Source organism: Penicillium samsonianum (assembly GCF_028829775.1).
Source record: "Penicillium samsonianum strain IBT 33392 chromosome Unknown utg000001l_segment0_segment0, whole genome shotgun sequence".
Taxonomy (NCBI): domain Eukaryota; kingdom Fungi; phylum Ascomycota; class Eurotiomycetes; order Eurotiales; family Aspergillaceae; genus Penicillium; species Penicillium samsonianum.
The window spans coordinates 4,377,138-4,398,551 of NW_026643259.1; the positions used below are offsets into that span (position 1 = coordinate 4,377,138).

At 49.9% G+C, this 21,414-nt stretch overlaps 9 protein-coding genes across 9 annotated transcripts; 6 read left to right on the forward strand and 3 right to left on the reverse strand.

Moving 5' to 3' along the window:
* Positions 1-191: 191 nt before the first annotated feature.
* On the reverse strand, positions 192-1,816 carry N7471_001679 (uncharacterized protein; the record flags this gene model as incomplete). Its single annotated transcript, XM_057274400.1, has 2 exons — positions 192-882; positions 936-1,816. 2 exons carry the CDS (start codon positions 1,814-1,816, stop codon positions 192-194), a joined length of 1,572 nt encoding a protein of 523 aa, XP_057142579.1.
* A 1,732-nt stretch (positions 1,817-3,548) lies between these two features.
* N7471_001680 (Mn(2+) transporter ATX2) lies at positions 3,549-6,743 on the forward strand (the record flags this gene model as incomplete). The annotated part of the gene is made up of 6 exons (XM_057274401.1): positions 3,549-3,729; positions 3,779-4,296; positions 4,371-4,554; positions 5,224-5,290; positions 5,359-6,300; positions 6,351-6,743. The coding sequence occupies 6 exons, from the start codon at positions 3,549-3,551 to the stop codon at positions 6,526-6,528; spliced, it is 2,070 nt and encodes a 689-aa protein (XP_057142580.1). The 3' UTR covers positions 6,529-6,743.
* A 95-nt stretch (positions 6,744-6,838) lies between these two features.
* Positions 6,839-7,212, forward strand: N7471_001681 (uncharacterized protein; the record flags this gene model as incomplete). Its single annotated transcript, XM_057274402.1, has 2 exons — positions 6,839-6,969; positions 7,014-7,212. The coding sequence occupies 2 exons, from the start codon at positions 6,839-6,841 to the stop codon at positions 7,210-7,212; spliced, it is 330 nt and encodes a 109-aa protein (XP_057142581.1).
* A 393-nt stretch (positions 7,213-7,605) lies between these two features.
* Positions 7,606-9,767, forward strand: N7471_001682 (F-box/WD repeat-containing protein; the record flags this gene model as incomplete). The annotated part of the gene is made up of 4 exons (XM_057274403.1): positions 7,606-8,055; positions 8,112-8,752; positions 8,803-9,514; positions 9,570-9,767. The coding sequence occupies 4 exons, from the start codon at positions 7,606-7,608 to the stop codon at positions 9,765-9,767; spliced, it is 2,001 nt and encodes a 666-aa protein (XP_057142582.1).
* Positions 9,768-10,613: 846 nt separating this feature from the next.
* On the forward strand, positions 10,614-12,462 carry N7471_001683 (putative C6 transcription factor; the record flags this gene model as incomplete). The annotated part of the gene is made up of 3 exons (XM_057274404.1): positions 10,614-10,673; positions 10,801-11,544; positions 11,623-12,462. The coding sequence occupies 3 exons, from the start codon at positions 10,614-10,616 to the stop codon at positions 12,460-12,462; spliced, it is 1,644 nt and encodes a 547-aa protein (XP_057142583.1).
* A 281-nt stretch (positions 12,463-12,743) lies between these two features.
* On the reverse strand, positions 12,744-14,249 carry N7471_001684 (DUF3716 domain-containing protein; the record flags this gene model as incomplete). Its single annotated transcript, XM_057274405.1, has 3 exons — positions 12,744-13,459; positions 13,509-13,841; positions 13,898-14,249. 3 exons carry the CDS (start codon positions 14,247-14,249, stop codon positions 12,744-12,746), a joined length of 1,401 nt encoding a protein of 466 aa, XP_057142584.1.
* A 531-nt stretch (positions 14,250-14,780) lies between these two features.
* N7471_001685 (uncharacterized protein) lies at positions 14,781-17,054 on the forward strand (the record flags this gene model as incomplete). Its single annotated transcript, XM_057274406.1, has 3 exons — positions 14,781-14,878; positions 14,968-16,334; positions 16,402-17,054. The coding sequence occupies 3 exons, from the start codon at positions 14,781-14,783 to the stop codon at positions 17,052-17,054; spliced, it is 2,118 nt and encodes a 705-aa protein (XP_057142585.1).
* Positions 17,055-17,844: 790 nt separating this feature from the next.
* Positions 17,845-19,829, forward strand: N7471_001686 (MDR family MFS transporter; the record flags this gene model as incomplete). Its single annotated transcript, XM_057274407.1, has 5 exons — positions 17,845-18,192; positions 18,255-18,525; positions 18,588-19,091; positions 19,154-19,314; positions 19,389-19,829. The coding sequence occupies 5 exons, from the start codon at positions 17,845-17,847 to the stop codon at positions 19,827-19,829; spliced, it is 1,725 nt and encodes a 574-aa protein (XP_057142586.1).
* Positions 19,830-20,507: 678 nt separating this feature from the next.
* Positions 20,508-20,699, reverse strand: N7471_001687 (uncharacterized protein; the record flags this gene model as incomplete). Its single annotated transcript, XM_057274408.1, has 1 exon — positions 20,508-20,699. The coding sequence occupies one exon, from the start codon at positions 20,697-20,699 to the stop codon at positions 20,508-20,510; it is 192 nt and encodes a 63-aa protein (XP_057142587.1).
* Positions 20,700-21,414: the final 715 nt, after the last annotated feature.

Here is a 21,414-nt window from a genome sequence, read left to right on the forward strand (position 1 = left end):
GAGTCGTGGAAAGATTCGGTGCAACAAACACAACACTAACGGACCAGGTTGACAAATACATATGTATAGGGAAAATTATATACATAAAATAAGGAGTTGACCGGCTAAATTAGGAAATGCACCAGGCAAAAAGAACTCGCGCAGGGTTAGCGCTTGAAGAAGCCCTTTTTGGGCATCTAAATGTAGACGTATTATGCGTGGCAAGCACCAAGTGCCTGGCCCTCCTCCACGTGATGATGCTGATGATGACTATGATGATGATAATGAGCTTCCTGTGACCTATCAAGTGATGCAGTGGGCAAAGTTGTCGATATGCCGGCTGAGGTTGTACTGGTCACAGAAGATTGGGGAGTCCTGCTGTTGTTTGCAATAGTTGATGATGCAAATGATTCGGTGCCCGAAGTGGTAGACACGGTAGCAAAGTTTGTGGTGGTTGAGCTCGAAACAAGCACACTTTGGCTGGATACGCTAGAAGTTGTAGTCGTTGCGCTAGCAGCCCAGTTCAATTTAGTGGACACCGTTGGTGTGGGATTTGCCGTAGGTGAAGCAGATTTGGAGGAGAATGCAGCCACCACATCAGACTCATCCATGTGATAGAGCAATGATCCCCAGCCTAACCCATCGTAATGGCCAGACCCTTCTCCCCAGGAGCCCGCACCACCCTCCGCACCGCGGTAATAGTCAAGAGAGTTGTTGAGGTATAAAGTGGTCCAAGGTGCGTCCATTCGCTTCATCATGACATAATGGCTGTAGAGAAGCTCCCACGTAGGTCTAATGGCTCCACGAGAGGCACTACTGATCTCTGTGTGGCTGACTATACCGTTCGTGTAGTCGACAAATGGAACGTCGTTTCCAAGGTTGTATCGCGCAAAGTACTCCGTCCTAGGGCGATATATGAGTAATTGATAAGGCGGAAACGGTTGGATGGTACTTACCCACGGAGAATCCGGCTATCATTATAGGCAAACAAATCCTCTCCTTGGTTCCAGGCCTGCTGCCCGATAACACCGAGAAGTTGTATGTCTAATGCTGAGTGGCCCTGGTCACGACCGGATTCTTGGCCTTGGCCGAGTAAAGCCCCAGTACCAGGCTCCTCAACGATATTGACGATGGCATTGTTGATCGCGCCCGTTCCATCTCCGGCCTTGAAGTAATTCACGGCGAAATCCCACACTGTTTGGTTATCGGTTATGACAGCCATAGCCATCGCCGAAGCGACATTGCACAACTCCCAGTTTGCGAAGAAATGAAGAATATTATGCTCCGACGGCTCTTCGTGGTTCAGCCATGTGTAGTGCATCGGGATGAAGATATTATTCGCCATTTCTACAACAGCTGGGAGGACATTGTCCACAAAGGGCTGATAGTCGCGAAGGAGTTCGGCTGCGTTGGCGAGTTCGTACCCCTGCAGGCCAGCTGTGAGGTACTTGTCGTCGCCACCGTCGATTGCAGTGAGAGTGGTTGCCCATGCATGTAGGATATTACTAGCGGCATCGGCGAAGCTCGTGTTTCGGGATATCTTCCAGCGTAGGCCTAGATTGAAAGCTGCCGCGACGTCATGCCAGAGGAGCTCTGCGTTTGCGGTATGGTCTTCCCAGGTACCCCGATAGACAGCGCTAACTGGGGAAGGAGTGTAGCTGGCGTCAGAAAATGAGAGATTTGTCAGGGTATTCCAAGATGTAGTCCATGGATCCTGGTTGGCCTTGATCTTTTTCTGGGTGCGAGAGATATCGCTATTAGAGACGAGGAGGCCAGGGTGCACAAAACCTGCTACAAGGGGGAGAAGAGGGATAACGAAAGAAAGAAAGGCGACCATTGCAAAGAGGAGGATAACATAAATGAATACAAATATGGCAAGAGAAAGGAATGAACAAGGACAAAACTGAAGCCAAAAAGACAGACGTTTAAGGAGGACCAACCTAGCAATATTAATAGAAGATCGTTATTTCCTTATTAGAGCAAAGTGCGTGAAATGAACCTTAAGTGAAGATAAATTCGAGGTCTATCAAACTACTCCTTTCTTAATCTAAAACAACTTGTGTTTCAGTTATGCCCTAGCTTGGATAGCTGGATTTCCGGACAGTTCGTGTTGCTAAGAAACATGAATTACATGTTACCTCTGGATATGTTTGGCATGAGCTTAGGTACCTGTTGATCAAGTAGTTGTCCTGAACTTGGAAATGAGTTGTATATTCGCCTTGGTAGGAAATTTGTGGGTATGAACCTAGGTATCTATTCGACAAGAAACACCGAAGATTTCCCGAGTAGTAAGGTGACGGTAAAACTACCGCGGGAAGTGATCGGCTCCGGAGCACAACGATATGGCGATCGAGATGCTCTTTTCGCAGGAAGTATTTGCCGCAGTTGAGACTGGTACACACATAGGGACCCGAAGGCAATGAAGGGTTTTGACGAGACGGTACGAAATCCATTCTTGTCGACGGGACCTGTAACAAACGGTGATCGTTGGTGGACCACTTAGCTTCCGAGCTAGGAACCTACCTGCACCGGATTTAGGCTCGGAAGGCCCCTGTGAGAAGTGCGGAGCACCAATGCTAAGCTGCTAAGGTCGGTTCCCTGCTATATTACTTCGCAAAGACCTGCTCTACCAAAAGTCAATTGCCTATACAATAACATAACAATTTATGGCCGGAGTATCATTTCCATTGCACCAACAGCTACATTTGCGTAGTAAATCGCTAAAAATTGTCATTTGTTCTCACACCTGGAGGAATTGAGCCCGGTTATCTGAAAACTCTAGGAGGGCTCAAGACATCCCGATAGTTTCCATTGAGAGTTGAGAGTGAGGAGAGTGAAACGGGCGAGTGCTATATGGTTGAGAGGCCTAGCACTTACCAGAGCTCCCCTATTAAAAAGTTGCCTAACCCCTATCTCACTTCAGTCATCCCAGGTGTGGGTGTCTAGATCAAACATCCACATCTATGGATGTCCCCCATTGAACGTGCTACGCACATCGTGATGGCCCTTGCTGGGATGACCGGAGAAAGGCATTAATATTGTCTCCGAGTACGGAGTAGATGCGGGAATATCATACTAAATTATAAAAGGCAAAGAGTTCGTGAGAATCGGCCTCGGGGATATGAGTAGTGCTGATGACTGGGGCTTAGACTCTCCACTACAACTTTGGCGGCATCGTCCTTACCTAATTGGGTATATGTATCACCGTTTACTCTAGAACATATATACAAAGTACATATGTAGCAAATTGCTAAGTTGCTATTCATTTTCCATTTTCACACCTGGATGAAGTGAGCCCGATTATCTGAAATTTTTGGGAGGGCTTGAGACATCTCGTTAGTTTCTATCGAGAGTTAAGAGTGAGAGAGTAGAGAGAGTGAAGAGAGTGAAAACCGTCAAACGAGCGAGTGCCATGCGGTTGAGAGGTCCAGCACTTGCCAGAGCTCCCCCATTAAAGTCACCCTACTCCCATCTTGGTGTTCTCATCTTTTTTTCCCCAGAGACACCACTGAGAAGCAAGAGATTTCACTTTCAATCATTCCAGACGTGGTCTAGATCAAACATCTACAATGTCTCTCATTGAACGTGCTACGCACAGCGAGACGAGAACTTCCTTTTATGGTTATGATCCGTCCCTGGCAGTGGCAATTGTTGCTGCTGTCTTGTACACCGTTGCCTTTCTGTTGACCGCTATACAATGGATCCGGTACAGGGCCTGGGTCTGGAGCATCATGGTGCTATCAGCAGCCAGTACGTACGCATTCGGTCTATCATTCACCCAAGCTAACCAACAACTCAGTGGAAGCAATCGGATACATTGGGCGATGTGTTTCAGTCCAAAACATATTGGAGAGACCCGTTTACGTTCTTCAATTTTCCCTCGTCATCCTCGCACCCGTCCTCATGGCAGCGTGTTGCTATGTTATCTTCAGTCGCATTCTGTTTCTCGTCGTTCCTCAAGAGGCACGTACATTTCGACTATGCTGGGCACCTCCCCGATTCATTACACCTATCTTCGTCGGGTGTGATATCATCGCTCTGCTGCTCCAGCTTGGCGGTGCGGTGATGATCTCTGCAGTCGATGCCACAGACAAGGATGTGAAAAACAAGCTCAACACGGGGAAACACGTTGCCCAAGTAGGTGTCATTATCCAGCTGGTTGCCTTTGGCTTGTTCGCAGTCGCAGCTGTCCGTTTCAACTTCACTTCCAAGCGCTTCACTGGATCCCTGAGTGAGAGGTATGAGAATGTTGGAGGGAAGGAGTACATCATTGGTGGCGTTGTCAAAAATAAGAACTGGCCTGCTCTGTTGCGAGTTGTCAATCTCACCACGATATTAATTCTTTTCAGTTCTCCGCCTTCAGCCGCTGTTCGCTCGCTGACTTGTACCAGGTTCGGTCTATCTATCAACTTGTGGAATTCACCGAAGGCACGACGGGATATTTGAGCACCCATGAGTGGCCATTGTATGTCTTTGATGCCCTATGTATCTATCCATGTGTTGCCCTTTTTGTCTACTGGCACCCAGGAAGATATTTGCCGTACTTGGGCTTTCGACTGCCAAAGGGTGCACATGGTAGCCTCGACTCCGAGATTCGGATGCGATAAGGGTCGCGGGGTAGATTTGCCTTTGATCTGTGATCTGTGAGCTTTGCATTATGTACGTATTCTAATGGAGCATAGGTGACTGCTGTGTCCACGGGTTCTTTGCATCGGCGTGGAGTATCAATGTGCAAACGTGGCCGACAGTGGCTTGCGTTAAACAATTTATACCGTTAAATCATGAGTTGATGATTCTTGGCCATAGACATAAAGTACGGAGTAAAGTAATATAGAAAATAAAACGGGAACAAATGCAGAAAGGATCCAAGCAAGAAAATGGAATGGTTGCACTCGGCCCTGTATAGTCCGGTAAGGCCAGATGTGGCTGGGGAACAGACTTACCTACATAACTAGTTAGTTAGGTAATGTAACAACATGTTCTAGAATCAGCCTTAAGCCCTATATGCATGGCTTTCAAGGGCCTTATCAAATAAAATACCCCTTCCAAATACCCATATGTTGTCCATACTTTCTTTATACATACTTCCCCCTGGTATGTTTTGAAAGCGGTACCTGAACTACGTGGGTCCCCCCGACCTGGATCCTTCCAACACCTTGGCCTCTTACGCAACCACACACTTTCTCCAGAATCTCTCTGGACCCTCTCTTCGGTTTCCCTCACCATGATAGAAAGCCTATAGAGTGACCTGCGAGATCATCATGGAGGGACTATTCACTCTGCTCGCCCTGAGCATTGTGATGGCAATTACGTGAGCTACCTGTGTTTGGAAGCCTAAGGTTCAATTGTCTCCAAGCTAATGCTCCGAATTATTGGCAGATCCTTTGTCGTCGGCTCATTACCTCTGGCTTTTACACTGTCCCCCTCTCAACTCCGCTTAATATCGTCCATTGGCATGGGCGTTCTGGTGGGGACGTCGCTGATCGTGATTATCCCCGAGGGCATTGAAACTCTCTACAGTGCAAACTCTCTCACTCGCAAACAACACAGTGCACGGGCTACCGCTATTGAATGGCAGCACCAGGCCCCGGCCGTGGCAGCCACTTTTGGCTCCAACGGAGACAGCACCTCAAACCCACCGTCCGATACCCCTGTCCCGGGTCTCCTTTTGGAAAGAGACCAACTCTCCGAGTCGCAAACACTTTATGTCCGAAAGGAGGATTCGACGGATGAAACAACGGGCAAGGACACAATTCATGGAGAGGAGGAGAGTTCGCCGCATGCGTGGGTCGGAATTGCTCTGATCAGTGGTTTCATTTTGATGTACCTGGTCGATAAACTGCCCGAATTCGCATCGCCGACTAAGGGCGAACGGACTCCTTACCATATCTCATTGGATAACCTTGGATCTGGGTTGCGGCGGGGTTCCTCACCATCGCGCGAGGGTGGACTACTTGATGCGAACCACGCGTCCAGACGTGGTCACAGCTTTGCGACCACGACCGGCCTAGTGATCCACGCCGCGGCGGATGGTATCGCTCTGGGCGCTTCCAGCTCGGATGCCGGGCTCAGTTTCATTATCTTCTTGGCGATCATGGTGCATAAGGCTCCTGCGTCTTTCGGATTGACATCCGTCCTACTCAAACAAGGGCTGTCAAGTCGCACCGCGAGAGCGCATTTGCTGGTCTTCAGCCTGGCAGCTCCTTTCGGTGCCTTGGCAACTTTCCTCTTTGTACAGATGATGGGATCTTCCAGTGCCGATGAGGCAGGCACTCACTGGCGCACTGGAATGCTACTGCTTTTCTCTGGGGGTACCTTTTTGTGAGTCTTCTTTCGCCAATTATATTGACATTTTTATTAATCTGTTTCAGGTATGTTGCGATGCACACCATGCAAGAAAACGGCCCGGGCTCATCCCCCCGCGAACTTCCTATCAACGGATATGGTGACCGAGACCAGAATGGATCGGACAAGTCCATGAGAGACTTGATTGCATCTGTTTTGGGCATGATCTTGCCGCTATTCTTGCAGATTGGACATGCTCATTGAGCAAGTGCCATATGTATTCCTTGGGGATATGCCATGGTGCTTTTACATTTTCGCTTTTCAACTAGATTTTGGAGGGCTTATACCCATTGCAAGATACAGTTTGAGAGATGGGTTGCTCTAGCTGAGATAGATTGAGATAAGAGAGGATATGTTTGAATAGATTTCCTTGTATAACTGCTGGGTGTTATTTTGGTCATAATTGCATGATATCTCACGATCACATCTACGTAGCGTCACTGTGCCCTATTTAAAGCCTGACAGGCCCCCGATGCTTGACTTCCCCGGGGGGGGGGGAGTTTATCTTTTCATAATGTCGGTGATGACAAGATTCGTCAGTTTCGTCAGTCTGAATCATCCCAGAGTTATTCATGAGTTCCATGGTCCAATTCCGATAGCCGCATGCCAATCCAAAGTCTTGGGTCTATATTGTTATGAGTATCGGTGAGTTATCGTGAGCATCGTGAATATCAGAGTTGCCTTTACAGTTCGCGATATTCAGCCCTGCAAATCAATGACTTGGTCTCGGGCCAAATCACCTTCGGGTTTACGTTCTCGACGCCTCCCTGTTGCCTCTTTTGCCATGAACCCCAAATGGAAATATCAGGCAAACCAGAAGGCAAAAAAGATGCAGAGAAAAGAGATGATCTGTGCCGGATGCATAAGATCCATATAAATCTCATCTGATTAGTCCCGGAGAGGCCATGCTTTGTCAGAATCACGACACCTCCGCTTCAAATGTCCCTTTTCCTCATCGCCTTTTTTTTCATTGGAAGTTGACTTCGAACTTTGATCGAATGGAAAGAAACGAAAGAAAGTGATATATTCGAAAGAAAAAAAGAAAAAAACGGGGGGCCTCGATACCTTCGGAGGATTATTGGTCTCACCTCCCTCCTTCCCTCGGCCGTTCGCCAGCTTCTCCTCATACCCCCGAGCCTCATACTCCCGACTCCCGACTCGTTCATAACTATATGTTGGCCGTGAACGCTTGGAGGCCCAGTGCGTCACATAAATAAATACAGATCGGACAAGTGGGAGGATCATACTCGACTGTGGCGGTCTCCCCCCTGTTCTGCGGCCATGGACTCCCATCGGGCATCATTCAGCGACATGGGAGATGGGTCGAATGCGCACACATCAGACCAGTTGGACCCTCATAACCAAGCGTCCCACGAACCAGTCACTTCTTTTGCCAGCACCCCATCCAGATCACTCAGCACCAAGCAAACCGTCACCCCCTTACCCGGCAACCTACTTCCTTCAGCGCCCGCATCACCCCCGACACCCGCGCCCAGCCCTACCCCCCATCAACGACCACCAACTTGGCACTCGACCGACGACGAAGAGACCAGCTTTTTGTTAAACCTCCGCATTCACTTCAGTACTCTATCCAACGCCCGAAAACAGAAGCTCCTGGAGGGTCTTCTGGACGTATGCGACAGCCAGCAGCTGAGCTTTGTGTCGAGTTACGTCGGTCCTCGATTGAGGAAAGACCCATTCCAGGTTTTTCCTAATGAGCTATGCTTAAGAGTGAGCCATTTGGTCGAGTCTCTTACTATTCAGTACTAATGTTGTGCCTGCTTTAGGTTCTCTCCTTTATCGACGACCCCAAGACTCTCGCCCGAGCTTCACAAGTATCACGGCGTTGGCGAGAACTACTAAACGATGACATCACTTGGAAAAACCTATGCGAGAAACATGCATACTCGGTGCGGCGCGTGCTGGAAGATGAAGGGGACCTCGTCGACCCTTTCACCGCCCATCCCGTAGACTCGGCTTCCGGCGCACGCCCCTTCGGCGGACTGCAGCGGCGCTTAACCGCATCAAATGGTCAGGCCACCGAGAGCGCACCGAACCTACCCCGCACGCTCTCCGGAGAATGGTTGCCTCCGACAAGCTTCTCCCGAAGACGTCGGACCCGGCCTGTCTCCTATCGTTCACAGTTCAAGCAAAAATACATGGTTGAGTCGGCGTGGAACAAAGGTGGTCGCTGCACCCAGCGCCATATCACCCCTGACCAAGGTGTGGTGACAAGTCTTCATCTCACTCCGAAGTATATTGTGGTTGCGTTGGATAATGCGAAGATCCATGTCTATGATACCAACGGGGACAACCAGAAGACGCTTCAAGGCCATGTGATGGGAGTATGGGCGATGGTCCCGTGGGATGACATTTTAGTTAGCGGAGGCTGCGATCGCGAAGTTCGAGTATGGAACATGGCTACTGGGTAGGACAGAACCCCCACGACTTCCACGAACGAAAACTAACACATGATAGGGCGGGAATTCATCTCCTTCGGGGCCACACATCAACCGTCCGTTGTCTGAAGATGTCGGATCGGAACACAGCCATCTCAGGATCCAGAGATACCACCCTTCGTATATGGGATCTGGCTACAGGGACATGTCGCAACGTCCTCGTCGGACACCAAGCCAGCGTGCGGTGTCTGGCAATTCATGGTGATCTAGTTGTGTCGGGCAGCTATGATACTACTGCGCGGATATGGAGCATCTCCCAAGGACGCTGTCTTCGCACCCTTTCAGGACATTTCAGTCAGATCTACGCTATTGCCTTTGATGGCCGGCGGATCGCGACGGGAAGTTTGGATACTAGCGTCCGGATCTGGGACCCGCATTCTGGGCAGTGCCACGCCATTCTACAAGGTCATACGTCTTTGGTTGGTCAGCTACAGATGCGGGACGATACGCTAGTGACAGGTGGCTCCGATGGCTCTGTCCGCGTTTGGTCTTTAACCAAGATGGCGCCGATTCACCGTCTTGCGGCCCACGATAACAGTGTCACCAGTCTTCAGTTTGATAAGACTCGCATTGTCAGTGGTGGCAGTGATGGCCGTGTCAAGGTTTGGAACCTACAGACTGGTCAGCTATTGCGGGAGCTTTCTACTCCTGCCGAGGCAGTTTGGAGAGTTGCTTTTGAGGATGAAAAAGCAGTAATTATGGCGAGCCGCTCTGGCCGCACGGTTATGGAGGTACGTGGTGATGTTCCGTTTTTCATGGAAATATGTTTTCTAATATATATTGCAGGTCTGGTCTTTCTCTCCACCACCAGAAGACTACGATGATACAGCCATTGAGAGCGCTTTAAGCACTCCCGGCATAAGCTCTGATGACCGCGAGCTGGCCGTTCCAACTCGACCCCGAAGCCTCTGCTCCGTCCCCCCACCACCGATCCCATTAGGCACTGATAGCGATGCACCCATGCCGGATGCGCCCTCCTCCTAATCTCTAAGCATTTCCTGGTCTGATCTGATCTAATTTGATTTGGTTTGATATCCTACCATATAACGATTACGCATATCCATCTATTTTGTCATATTTATCTCCCCATCTTTTTGAGCGCGGTGTGTTTTTGTCAACAGTGGGTGCTTTGCCTTCAGAACGAGCTGCCGGCGTTCCTCCCTAAGTGTTTCTAGAGCACCAAGCGGTTGCATATTTGGTGTTGCAAATCTGTTTGGTTACTTGTCTTGGTTATTTGTCCAGACTGGTGAAGTTGCCATACTGGAGTTGTGAGATGTTTTTTTTTCACCTTGTTTTTATTTCATATCAGCCATTTCGGAGTGTTTTGTGGTTGAGCACATGATACCTTTTTTTTTTGGAAACACTTGGAATGTGATTTATATATGTACCATCTAGTCCGGTGAAATCTATATCATTTACATTCCCAAATGTCCAACTCGTCGTTTTTGACCTCGGCATCTGAGCACCTCCATGGGCACCTGGGCACCTGGGCACCTGGGCAGACCTGGGGAATGACTAAGCGGTTAATCGGGTTGGGAAATGTCCCGGATGAAACTTAACGTCTCTTAGACCTTAACGTGAGCATTGCTGAAATACACGAGAGCTTTGGTTTACAAAAGCCATTCGCACATCATTTAAGATGTGCATGTGCTTCGCTCCGACTAGGCAGCCGAGTTGATCCAGTTACAACCGATGACACACGGCCGTCCTTGACCTTTGTGGAACCCAGATCGAATCCGACCTGTCTGTAACTCGCAGCCCCCTTTGCGGTTTCTGTTGAAGTACCCGCAGGTCTTAGAGGTCCCTCAGACGATTGCCCGCGGGTGAACAATGGTCTATGGGGGCAAACCAAGTACCGGATGTTACCTGTGTCGCAAGCGGAAGATAAAGGTATGTCCCGAGCTTCAGTATTATGTTCTTTTCCCATTTACCCCGCCAATGAACCTGTATTGTGTCTATACTTGTAGTCTTATTTACACGCATCGAAAAGCCAAATGCTAAATATCCTCCCTTCAAGTGCGATGAAGCACACCCGGAGTGCCGGAACTGCATTATCTATGGCCGACCATGTCCAGGGTACCGGCCGGATGCTGTCTTCCGCAACGAGACCAGGAAAGTCGAGCGGCTGATGAAGAGCAGTGCCAGCGTAAATGCCCACAGCAATACCGACAGCCAAGACAGCCCCTCAACCTCGGACTCAACTATATCAGCCGTCTCACACCGTCGACACGCAAGCTCACATGGGAAACACCATGACAAGGCTACCCTGACGCTATACTCGCCCGCTGACTCCAGCTGGGAACAACGAGCAATATGCTACTTCTTCGACCAGTATACCATCAAAGCCGATTCCGAGGACGGCGGGCATCTCGAATATCTGCCCTCACTGTACGCGCGCGAGCTCGATCGCCAGAGCGGCGAATCGCCGTCTTCCTGTTTGCGGTGGGCGGTCGATGCCACGGCACTAATGACTCTCGCTAATGCTAAAAATGCCCCGCCTCTCATGAACAAGGCGCGGCAGGGCTATGGGCGGGCGTTGCGGGGTTTGCAGGAGGCGTTGGCGTCGCCGGCTAATGCGGTTAAGGACGAGACCTTTGCTTCGGTTGTTTTGCTTTCGCTGTATGAGGATATCTCGGGTGAGCGCAATGGGTTGTTCAGCTCGCATACGGCCGGGTTTGAGTTCTTGACGAAGCTCCGTGGGAACACGCTGATTGATCATCAGCGTGGTAGAGATATGCTTACTTTTGCTTATGCCCACACGGTAAGTTTGACGTACGGTTCTGAAATCGGGACCTGGCATACATAACTGAATATCGATCCGAGACTGACGTTTGTATAGTATGTTGAAATCCTCGCACTGGGAGACAAGCCCCGCTTCGACATCGAATGGGTCCTCGGCATGCTAGACATCAACAAACCAGTCGAGCGGCTCATGCTCACTGCATCAAAGCTCTGCCAGCTATTTCTGTACATAAGATCCTCGCCGAAACCCCCAGATCAAGCAGCCATCGAATCATGGATCACAGCCGGCCGTGAATACGACATCGAACTCTCCCAGTGGACACAGACCCTCCCAGACCGCTGGCTCCCACTAGTCGTCTACTCAGCACAGGGCGAACCCCTCCTAACCTACAACCGCCTCTCCAACGCCGTGGTCTGGAACTACTACCGCGCAGTGCGCGTGATGGTACAGCAGCTTCTCCTCGGCCTCAATACCACACTTACCTCCGTCAAAGCGGCCAAAAAGCAATTCTCCGATCCCCGGGATACCACCAGTTCTGAACCCGAGTCCCAGTCCGTTCTCGACGAGCCAGCCCTGAGAGCTATCATCCGCGAAATGACCACAGACGTCTGTCGCAGCATCCCCTTCGCGCTGGCTGACGTCGACTCCCTCGGCCGTCCGAACAAATCAGATAGCGCGTGGCAAATGCGCGCTGCGCAAGGTTACGGCTTGCTCTGGCCCCTCTGGTATATTCTCTCCTCCGGTATGCCGACTCCGGCGGAGGTGGAACTGATCCGTACCGTGCTGTCGCGTGTCGGGTCTAATTTGGGCATTAAATTGGCGTTGGTTCTTGCTCATGAGGCGGAGCGCATCCGTGCTGAGCAGGATGATACTCAAGGCGAAATTATAGGTCGAAACTTACCACGCGGTGCGTACAATCTCGGTAACAAAACGTGATTCATGGGGTTTTAGAGTACTCATTGCGTGAGATCTGAGAGCTATGCTGTGGGAAATATGCCAATGCCACTTCGATGAGTTGCTCACTGGACTACTGGCAGGACTTATGGTAAAAGCAACAAGGCTTTTTGGACAGTTTCAGTCATTAAATGATATGCTAGACGAAGGCATAATGGCACCAGATCAGCACCCAGACCGTCTGCAATACGGCCGGGTAGCCTTCTGGTCAGTCTGTGGATATTTCAGAATCAATAAAAAAACACTAGAACCCCCGGGTGCATTCACTCTACAGCAAATACGTTCTCCTCTTCGGACTCCTCGTCGTCCGACTCCGGCAAGAATCCTTTCTTGAGCAGTGCTGCCTTCATACGACCGTGATCCTCCGTGGCGCGCGCGATGATTTCTGCAAGATCGTTGTAGGTATCAAGGGCATAGGCTTTATCCTTCATACGGTACACTTCGGGGTCTTCAAGAGGCGAGTTGTACCAGGTCATGTTGAATGGGAGCCCTCCGTTCTTGAGCTTAGGAGGTGCGTCCTTTGTAGCACCCTCACTGGGCTTTATGGGACCAACCTCTGACTTGCGGCGTTTAGGTTTGTCCTTAGTGGCGCCCTCACTGGCCTTTGCGGGACCAACCTCTGATTTGCGGCGCTTAGCGGGCTGCTCTTCGTCTGCCCCTTTCGGAGTAGCGGAAGTCCCCTTTGAAACGGCGTTTCCGCGCACGCGTGAAGTATTTTTGGCACGTTGAATTGTCGGGGAATGTTCTTGCCGAGAGGGCGCGTATTCGTGTGTTGCGAGGTCGGGCGCTTGATCAATCTGTTCGGGGTTCGATTGAGCCACAGCCGCAGTACGCTTCCGATTAGTAGTCGACTTTGCGGACTTGCGGGTGGCAGCTGTATCCTTTCCACCATGGTATGTTTGAAGCAATGGACTCGAGGGCTGCCGTTCACTCACGGCCGCGATAACCCACGAGGGCACATTGGAAAATAGATCAGGACCTGTCCGTACGTCAGTTTTGTCGCAATTCGAGTATAGAGGAAGACGTACGAAAAGAACATTTATGGCTCCCTCCCATAAAGGTGCAATTCGCACAAGCCCACATCCATTGAGCCTCGTTCTTCACGAAAACAATCCGACAATGCTCGAATGTACTTTTGCCTTGGGCGCAGGCCGTACATTTCTGATCCGCCGGAGCTTCGACACCACACAACTGTCCCTGCGCTGCACGCCGAGCCACCGCAGATCTCGCTGGCTTCCGAACGCCATCTCTCCAATCCAGTTCGGTCCGCTCGGGGTGCAAATCGCGGAACTTCTTTTCGAACGAGGTCATGAAATTGCGTAGAAGGGGCAAACCGGCAGTGTCTAGACCCGAGAAGGAAGCTTTACATTTTATTAGCAAATATGTGCTTGCAGAGAAGAATGAATACAATACTCACTGTCCTCGACTTGGGCGTTGATGATAGCTTCGAGTTCGGCGGCCGTACGGACCCGAACTGACGGTCCGGGGTCTTGCTTCGTACGCTCCGTACCATCGACAACGACACTAGTCATATCTTCGTCGTTCTGGTATGGAATATCAACCGCATCGTCGTCACTGCTATCAGAGTCGGTGTGTTGTAGGAAATCTGGGTAGTTAGGTCTGGGCGACCTCTCTGGTCCTTGCTGTCTCAAATAAGGACTGGGGTCTTTTAAGATTGCTTCGGTAAGGCCATGGACAAAGATGTTTTCTTCGGGAGCAGATGGCTCCGTAGGATCATTGTGGAGAATGGAGCGAGTCAGGCGAGGCATGGCTAACGTCTGGAGTCGTCGGGACTCTAGAAGCGTGTTGAGAGGTTCGAGTTGTTTGGGGTTCTTTCATGGGAGCAACTAAATCTTCTTTTTGGCGTTCGTACGTGTGGTGCGACATCTATCGTACGCTAGTCTCGGCCCGCCCGGGCCCCCGGGGCCGTAATCTTGCAAGAAATAGCCAACAGATACGGAGTAATTAGTACGTGATCACATGCATTATATGTAATTTTTGTAAGATGATGTATTCTAATATTCGAAGTTTACTCTTTCTTACTTACAACAGTTCTAGAGGGCTTAATGAAGTGATTATTAATCTATGGGGCCCGCTTGAGAAATGTTAGGTGGAGAATAAAAGTGGGCTGATAAATGTACGAAGTACACACCCTTTGTCTGACAATCTGTGTCTAACTGGCACTCTTCGTGTTTTACATCTACCCACATTCCATCCTAGAAACTTTCAAACTAGTATCCTCTATCGCTGTATAGAGCTATATCTCTCCCAACAACTAATCCCGACCGGCCCTCTACAGAATGGCTGGCCGATCAGCGCCATATGGGCAAGCGTGTTTGAACTGTTTCAAAACAAAATGCAAATGCATTCCTCGTTCTGATGGCAATGGATGCGAAAGGTCTGTCCGGGCTGCACTTTGCTGGCTGTTCCACGCTTCCAGACCCTAACCTGCGAACAGTCGTTGACACGAAAGGGTGCCTTATATAGGTGCCACCGCCTCAAGCGCCCATGCCATCCAGCCGATGCAGTACGTCGCCGCAGCGACAAAAAGCAAAACTCATCGGAAGCCCGTATTGCGAAGCTCGAGGGTACACTCGGTCAACTAGTCTCGATGCTCCAGGCGGGCAATGTCCACGGCGAAAGAGTTGATGAATGGTCGCAGCAGCAGCAGCAATCACCACCGCAACAACACCAGCAACATCAGCAACAACCACCACCACCTCCAATCATTCCATACCCAGACGTGGCTGCAGAAGGGACCGAAGGAAGCGGCACTATGGAGGACTCGCGGTCCGGTTTTATGGACGAAGACGACGAGGATACCGACAGCGACGCCGTCCGTGCCTCTGCTTCTTGGTGCGGGATGGACAATGCGAACGCGTTTAGCGCCAACGGCATGCCCGTCGACACCCCCCCATCCTCGACCATGTCGGGCGCGTTTATGTCGCCCGCTCTATCTCCGTCCTCGGTACCTCCATCCTCAGCATCGATTTCTATAGACACATTCTGCTCGCGTATGCTGCATCATTTCCCGTTTGTTCATTTGCCTGCCTACCTCACGGCCGAGAAACTACGATTAGACCGGCCGTTCCTGTTTCGCGCCATTATTTGTGTGACATCGGTATCGGCTAAGGACAAGATGGCAAGCTCCTTCGAGCTGAAGCGTGTACTCTATGAGACGGCATTTCTTCAACGGTCGCCACAGCAGAAACAGCAGCAACCACAACAAACTGTGGATCTGCTGTTAGGCCTCCTTGTCTACATTGCGTGGGGATGGGAGCACCTGCGTAGCAATCACAGCTTGCCTCGTCTCATGGCAATGGCTATATCGTTGGTCGGCGAGTTGCGTTTTCTGGATCAAGCTGTACCAGAAATCTCGCGCACAATAAGTCACCTCGAACCGAACGGCGGGTTCGACAACGTGTATGGCATCACGCCGGCGACTACCGCAATGACAACACCGACAACCGGCGCTGGGGTGACTGATACCCAGCTCTACCTCGAGCGCCAGCGAGCCATTCTAGGCTGCTTTGTCCTTGGCTCGGCCGTCTCAGCCTATTTCTGCCAGGTTGAGGCGCCCCGGTGGATACCTCAGATGGACGAGGCCCTTGCTGCCATTGTCGCCAGCGGCAATAGTGCCGGCGCAGAATGTCCATCTGATGCTGCCCTGGCTATTCAGGTCCGCCTACAGCTCCTCGCCACGAAGGCCGCCGAGGTCAGGGAGCGAGCCCAACTCCCCGACCACCCTCCACCGGAAACTCTTTCGCCTCAATCTCTCCTGTACATCAAGGCGCTGATGGGGCAGCTACAGGAGCTCAGGGCGTCTGTCCCCCCTGCATTCCAACAACACTTTCGTAGGTGTCCAGCTCAGAGGGTTTTATTTAGAAGAATATCAGCCACTGATTGCTAATCGATATATAGTCCTTCTCGCTCAGACGTACTACACAGAGATGTGCATTATCGAGACCATCCACATCCAGCAATCCGCGCGCCCGCCACCGCCAACATGTGGGCCTACGCGCATCTCCTGCTTTTGGCAGTCAGCACTCGCGATTAAGTCGTGCACATCAACCTTCCTGACTCTCTCGCCGTCTGGACTCCTTGGTATTTCCTTCATCCAATGGGCTCAGCTAGTACGGTGCCTGGCCACCCTGCACCAACTAAGCACGCTCCGGGAGCCTGGCTGGGATCCAGCCACTGTGCAAAGGCTCGTCGATCTGCCCGCCTTGTTATCATGCACGGCAGACAAGCTGGAGCTCGCTGCTGCTGAAGCTGGTGAACAACCGGCGTCAGCCGACGGCGTATTCATGCAATTGGCCCGCGGCCTACGCATGTTCCAATCGTCATATCACGATAGAGAACTGTTGAGTCAACAGGAAGAGGCATATAGAGCAAAGGAAACGGGTGATGGAGTAGGAAACAGAGCGGATATGACTATGGCTCCAGTTACGACTACGGAAGGAGATACAGATGCGTTGGCATATAGTCAACACGCAGGATACTTGATGAGTCCGACGTTATGGTTAGAGGAGTTTTTTGTTGATTATGAAGATCAGTCGATACCTACCATGTAGAGGCTTGACATTTTTGTACTGCTAATAAAGGTACATACTGATCGCAAACCACTACTGCACATGTGAAATGAACGACATTACGCTTTCATAGCTTCCACGGTATTATGATATATGGGTACGCACTCTTGCGTCTAAACAGTATTTAGTTTTACTGAGATTATATCTTCACTGTCTTCTACTACTGCCTGCCTGGGAGGTATATGATGAAGTAGCTATACCTCACGGTCCAAATATTGTTCTACTAGGCGACAGTCTGCCCTGGACACACTGCTATAGCCGTTCTTAAAAAGATTGAATATATTATCAATGGACAATTGTGTATGCATAACTCACATTTGAGATATAGTACTAGAGAAGTATTTCTACTATGAACGGGCGATTACCGTTTTGGGCTAAAATGGCTTGTAAAAAGCCCGAATTATTTTAAAACTACAGCCAACCAAATTTTGTATAATCTCTTGTAATCTTGTAATATTCCAATTCCTATGATTATAAATATTTATGGCACGTTCCAGCTTGACAGGCCGGACATACTACTATAGTCCGTCAACAGGAGACCGACCGGATTTCAGATTCCGGTTCCGACATGCAGCTACTAGCCCTAAATGGATTTACATACTCGCGCAGAAACATTCCGGTCCCTATTCTAAGCTCATGATCTCTTTTTTTAACTTAATGTTGTCATACAATTGTGTTATATAACTTACGACTGCAAGCTACTTTTCTTCAATAACTACTAATACAGTTCTTGGCACCAGCGAGAGCAAGAGTCAGCTCCAGTGCCATAACCATGACCACTACCGACTCCAACAAATCAATTGACACAAATATGGTACTGTCGGATGAGACTGGTGATGTTGAGAAGTACGGCTCCGACAGCGTCGACTCCAAGGACGAGGCCACAGAAGATGACAGCAACTTTCCCAGCGGCGTGGCCTTATGGTCTATCCTTGGTCCTGTTACAATCGCCTACTTCCTCGTCTTCCTCGACATGTGTGTCGTGTCTACTGCAACCCCTGCCATCACACAACGATTCAACTCTCTAGTTGATGTTGGCTGGTATGGTGGCGCGTACCAGCTCGGCAGCTCTGCTCTGCAGCCGCTCACTGGCAAGATCTACAGCCACTTTAATATCAAGGTTGGTCATTCTGTGATAGCTTGAGAAATGACACAATTGATCATTGTTAACGATGGAAACAGTGGTCCTTCCTCGTCTTCTTCTTTCTCTTCGAGCTCGGGTCTGTCATCTGTGGAGCCGCCGTCTCGTCGCCCATGTTCATTGTTGGAAGAGCCATTGCCGGAGCTGGATCGTCGGGTATTGGAAACGGCGCCATGACAATCATCTCAGTTATATTACCGCGCAGGAAGCAGGCCCAGTTTCTGGGCATAAACATGGGTATCGGCCAGCTCGGTATCGCTTTGGGCCCTATCCTTGGCGGTGCATTCACCCAAAATGTTTCATGGCGTTGGTGTAAGTTGCTTGGACGTCTCTCTACTGCTATAATCTTGCTAACCACCTTCTTCTTCTTGCAGGTTTCTACATCAACCTACCCATTGGCGGTGCTCTGGCCATTTTGCTGTTCCTGTTCAAGATCCCCGAACCGACCGACAAGCTACCCGCCAGACAAGTCCTCGGCACAGCCATTAAGTCTCTGGATCTTCCAGGCTTTATGCTCATTAGCCCCGCTGCCGTCATGTTTTTGCTTGCATTGCAATACGGCGGTACCGTGCACCCGTGGAATAGCTCCGTTGTAATCGGCCTTTTGGTTGGCGCGGCTGTGACCTTTATCTTCTTCCTTATTTGGGAATATCGCCAGGGCGACGGTGCCATGGTACCGTTCGCGATGATCAAAAAGCGCATTGTGTGGTCTGCTGCGGGTAACTTGTTCTTCCTTCTCGGTGCCATTTTGGTGGCCGAGTACTACCTCGCCATTTTCTTCCAAACCGTGCTTCACAACAGTCCTATCATGAGCGGTGTGCACATGCTGCCAGCAACCTTGTGCTTAGTGTTCTTCACTATGCTCTCTGGAATGATGAGTTCGTTCCCCCCCCCCTTCTTCTTTCGTCACTTCAAAACTAATCAAACTAACGTTTCGCAGCCGAGATCTTAGGTTATTACTTGCCCTGGAACCTGGGAGGAAGCGCCGTGACTGCCATTGGGTATGGACTCATGTCTCTGATTAAACCCACGACTATATCGCACAAATGGCTTGGGTACCAGGTGCTCTATGGTGTTGGCAGTGGTGCAATGACCTCAGCGGTGAGTATACTTCGCAATATCCCATCTCCTCCACATCCCGAATCGGACTTTGCTAACTTTACTTTCATATGAAGCCCTACATCGCTATCCAAAATCTTGTTCCCCCTCCGCAGATCCCTATTGCCATGGCTATCATCATCTTTTGCCAAAACATGGGCGGTGCCGTGTTTCTGATTGTCGCTAATTCGATTTTCACCAACGGCCTCCGCGCGGAGCTCCAGAAACGCTTCGCCGAGATTGGCGTCAACCCTGATATCCTCATCAGTACCGGACTGAACTCAATCCGAAGTCTTGTTTCGGGCGATAAGCTCACCGCTGCGCTCGAGTGCTATACCACGGCAATTAGCCATGTTATGTATCTCGGCATAGGAGTCAGCGTAGCCACATTTGCCTTTGGCTGGGGGTTGGGATGGGTTGATATCCGTAAGGCGAAGAAACTGCAGGCCATTAAGGGAGATGCTCCGGCTGCGTCGAACACCGAGGATGTGGACTCGACTGAAAAGACCACAGCCTAAGATGGGAATTGAATTGATGTCCCATTAATTGTGTAAGTGGGTCACATGGCTCTCTTGGGACATCGGCCAGTTGGTGGACGGTTCGGCGTTTTCCTTTCGTTGCATTTGTTTGATTGTTTTGTTTATTTTACCCTCAATCTTGTGAGGATCGCTAGATCTTTAGATGATGCTTTTTGCGGACACTGGCAGGAGACTGTTACCTAGAAAAGTGCTGCCGCTGCCGCTGTTGTTGTTATCGATGGGGTGCCAAAAGTCTGTCAACACATCCTAAATCGCTAATGAATCGCGATTTTACGGCACTCTTTTCTTGGTATTTCCTTAATATTAATATATTCACAGAACTAAGATGTAATGAATACAACATATCTTTGTTATCATTTTTTCCATGGATTCTTAAATTTGTCGAAGCTCGGGGGATTCATGCCATGGGAGAACGGTGAAGAAGTTTTGATGAGAAATCAGAGGTTATGCTGCGATATTTGTGTTAGCAATTGTTAATAGCGGACATGTGATATGTAAATAACACCGCAGGTTTTCGCACTCTATGCATTTAAGGTGTAGGGACTGTAGTAAACTAATACCAGAACCCGACAGAGTGTACATAGAAAAGAGTAAAATGAGTGGTAGATAGCTACATAACCGCTAGGCTGAGCAGAAACCAATACATAAATCTCTAGTCTATAGCGACACAACAATCTTCTTCGCTGAAACAGCCTGCATGTGAATTCCAAATGCCTCCTGGATCTTTTCCAGTCCCTTACCCACGATCTGGTGAGGTCCGGGTTGTGTGTATGGCGCGGGGCCGACCTCAAGCGGCGTAACTTTGGAGCCGGATAGCCAGGCGGCCTTGTTCTCTGGAGTCTGTGCCATTGCTGAAGTTTCTGGTATACACGATGAGTGACTGCGTTTGGTGTGGGAAAAAGGGGTATCGGCTGCTGTTTAAGATAACACAAACAGGGGGAAAGTCGTGCAGGTTGACTTCAACAAATTTAAGAATGCAGATGCTCGTGGTACCTTTCCCACGTGGTATTGGTTATATGTTTATGCGGCAACTGATAAATGCCTAGACACCGGAGCGCCGTGCGTACGGAGTTGCGCCATGCGTACGGAGTTAGGACAATCAATCATTCTGGAATCATTGGCTGCATCACGATGGCGAGATCACGGAATTAATGGCTTTTGTTTGAGATAACGCCGTGTTAACTGTCGGCATAGGAATATGAACACCGGTTGATTCCTTAGTCGAAATATTCGGACAAGGGTCGGACCGGATTCTGAGATTCCGGTTGTATTTCCCTTCCGCGGGGGCTATCTAGGCAAGATGTCAGCTTACTTGTGGAGAACTCGATTTTAACCTCATATGAATTTCATCTGTGATAATTCTATACTGTTCGACACGGTTATACGCTTGACCGTAACAGTCACGTCTTCAGGAGTATATAGGCAACTATCACCGTCCCAGGAAGATTAACACTGCCATTCAATCAACAAATTCGTGTGGCTTTCAAGTCTAATGTCTTCAGATAATTTGCAGCCCCCAAAGACGAACGGAGTCATTTAGGCTTGCTTCGGCAAGGATATACAC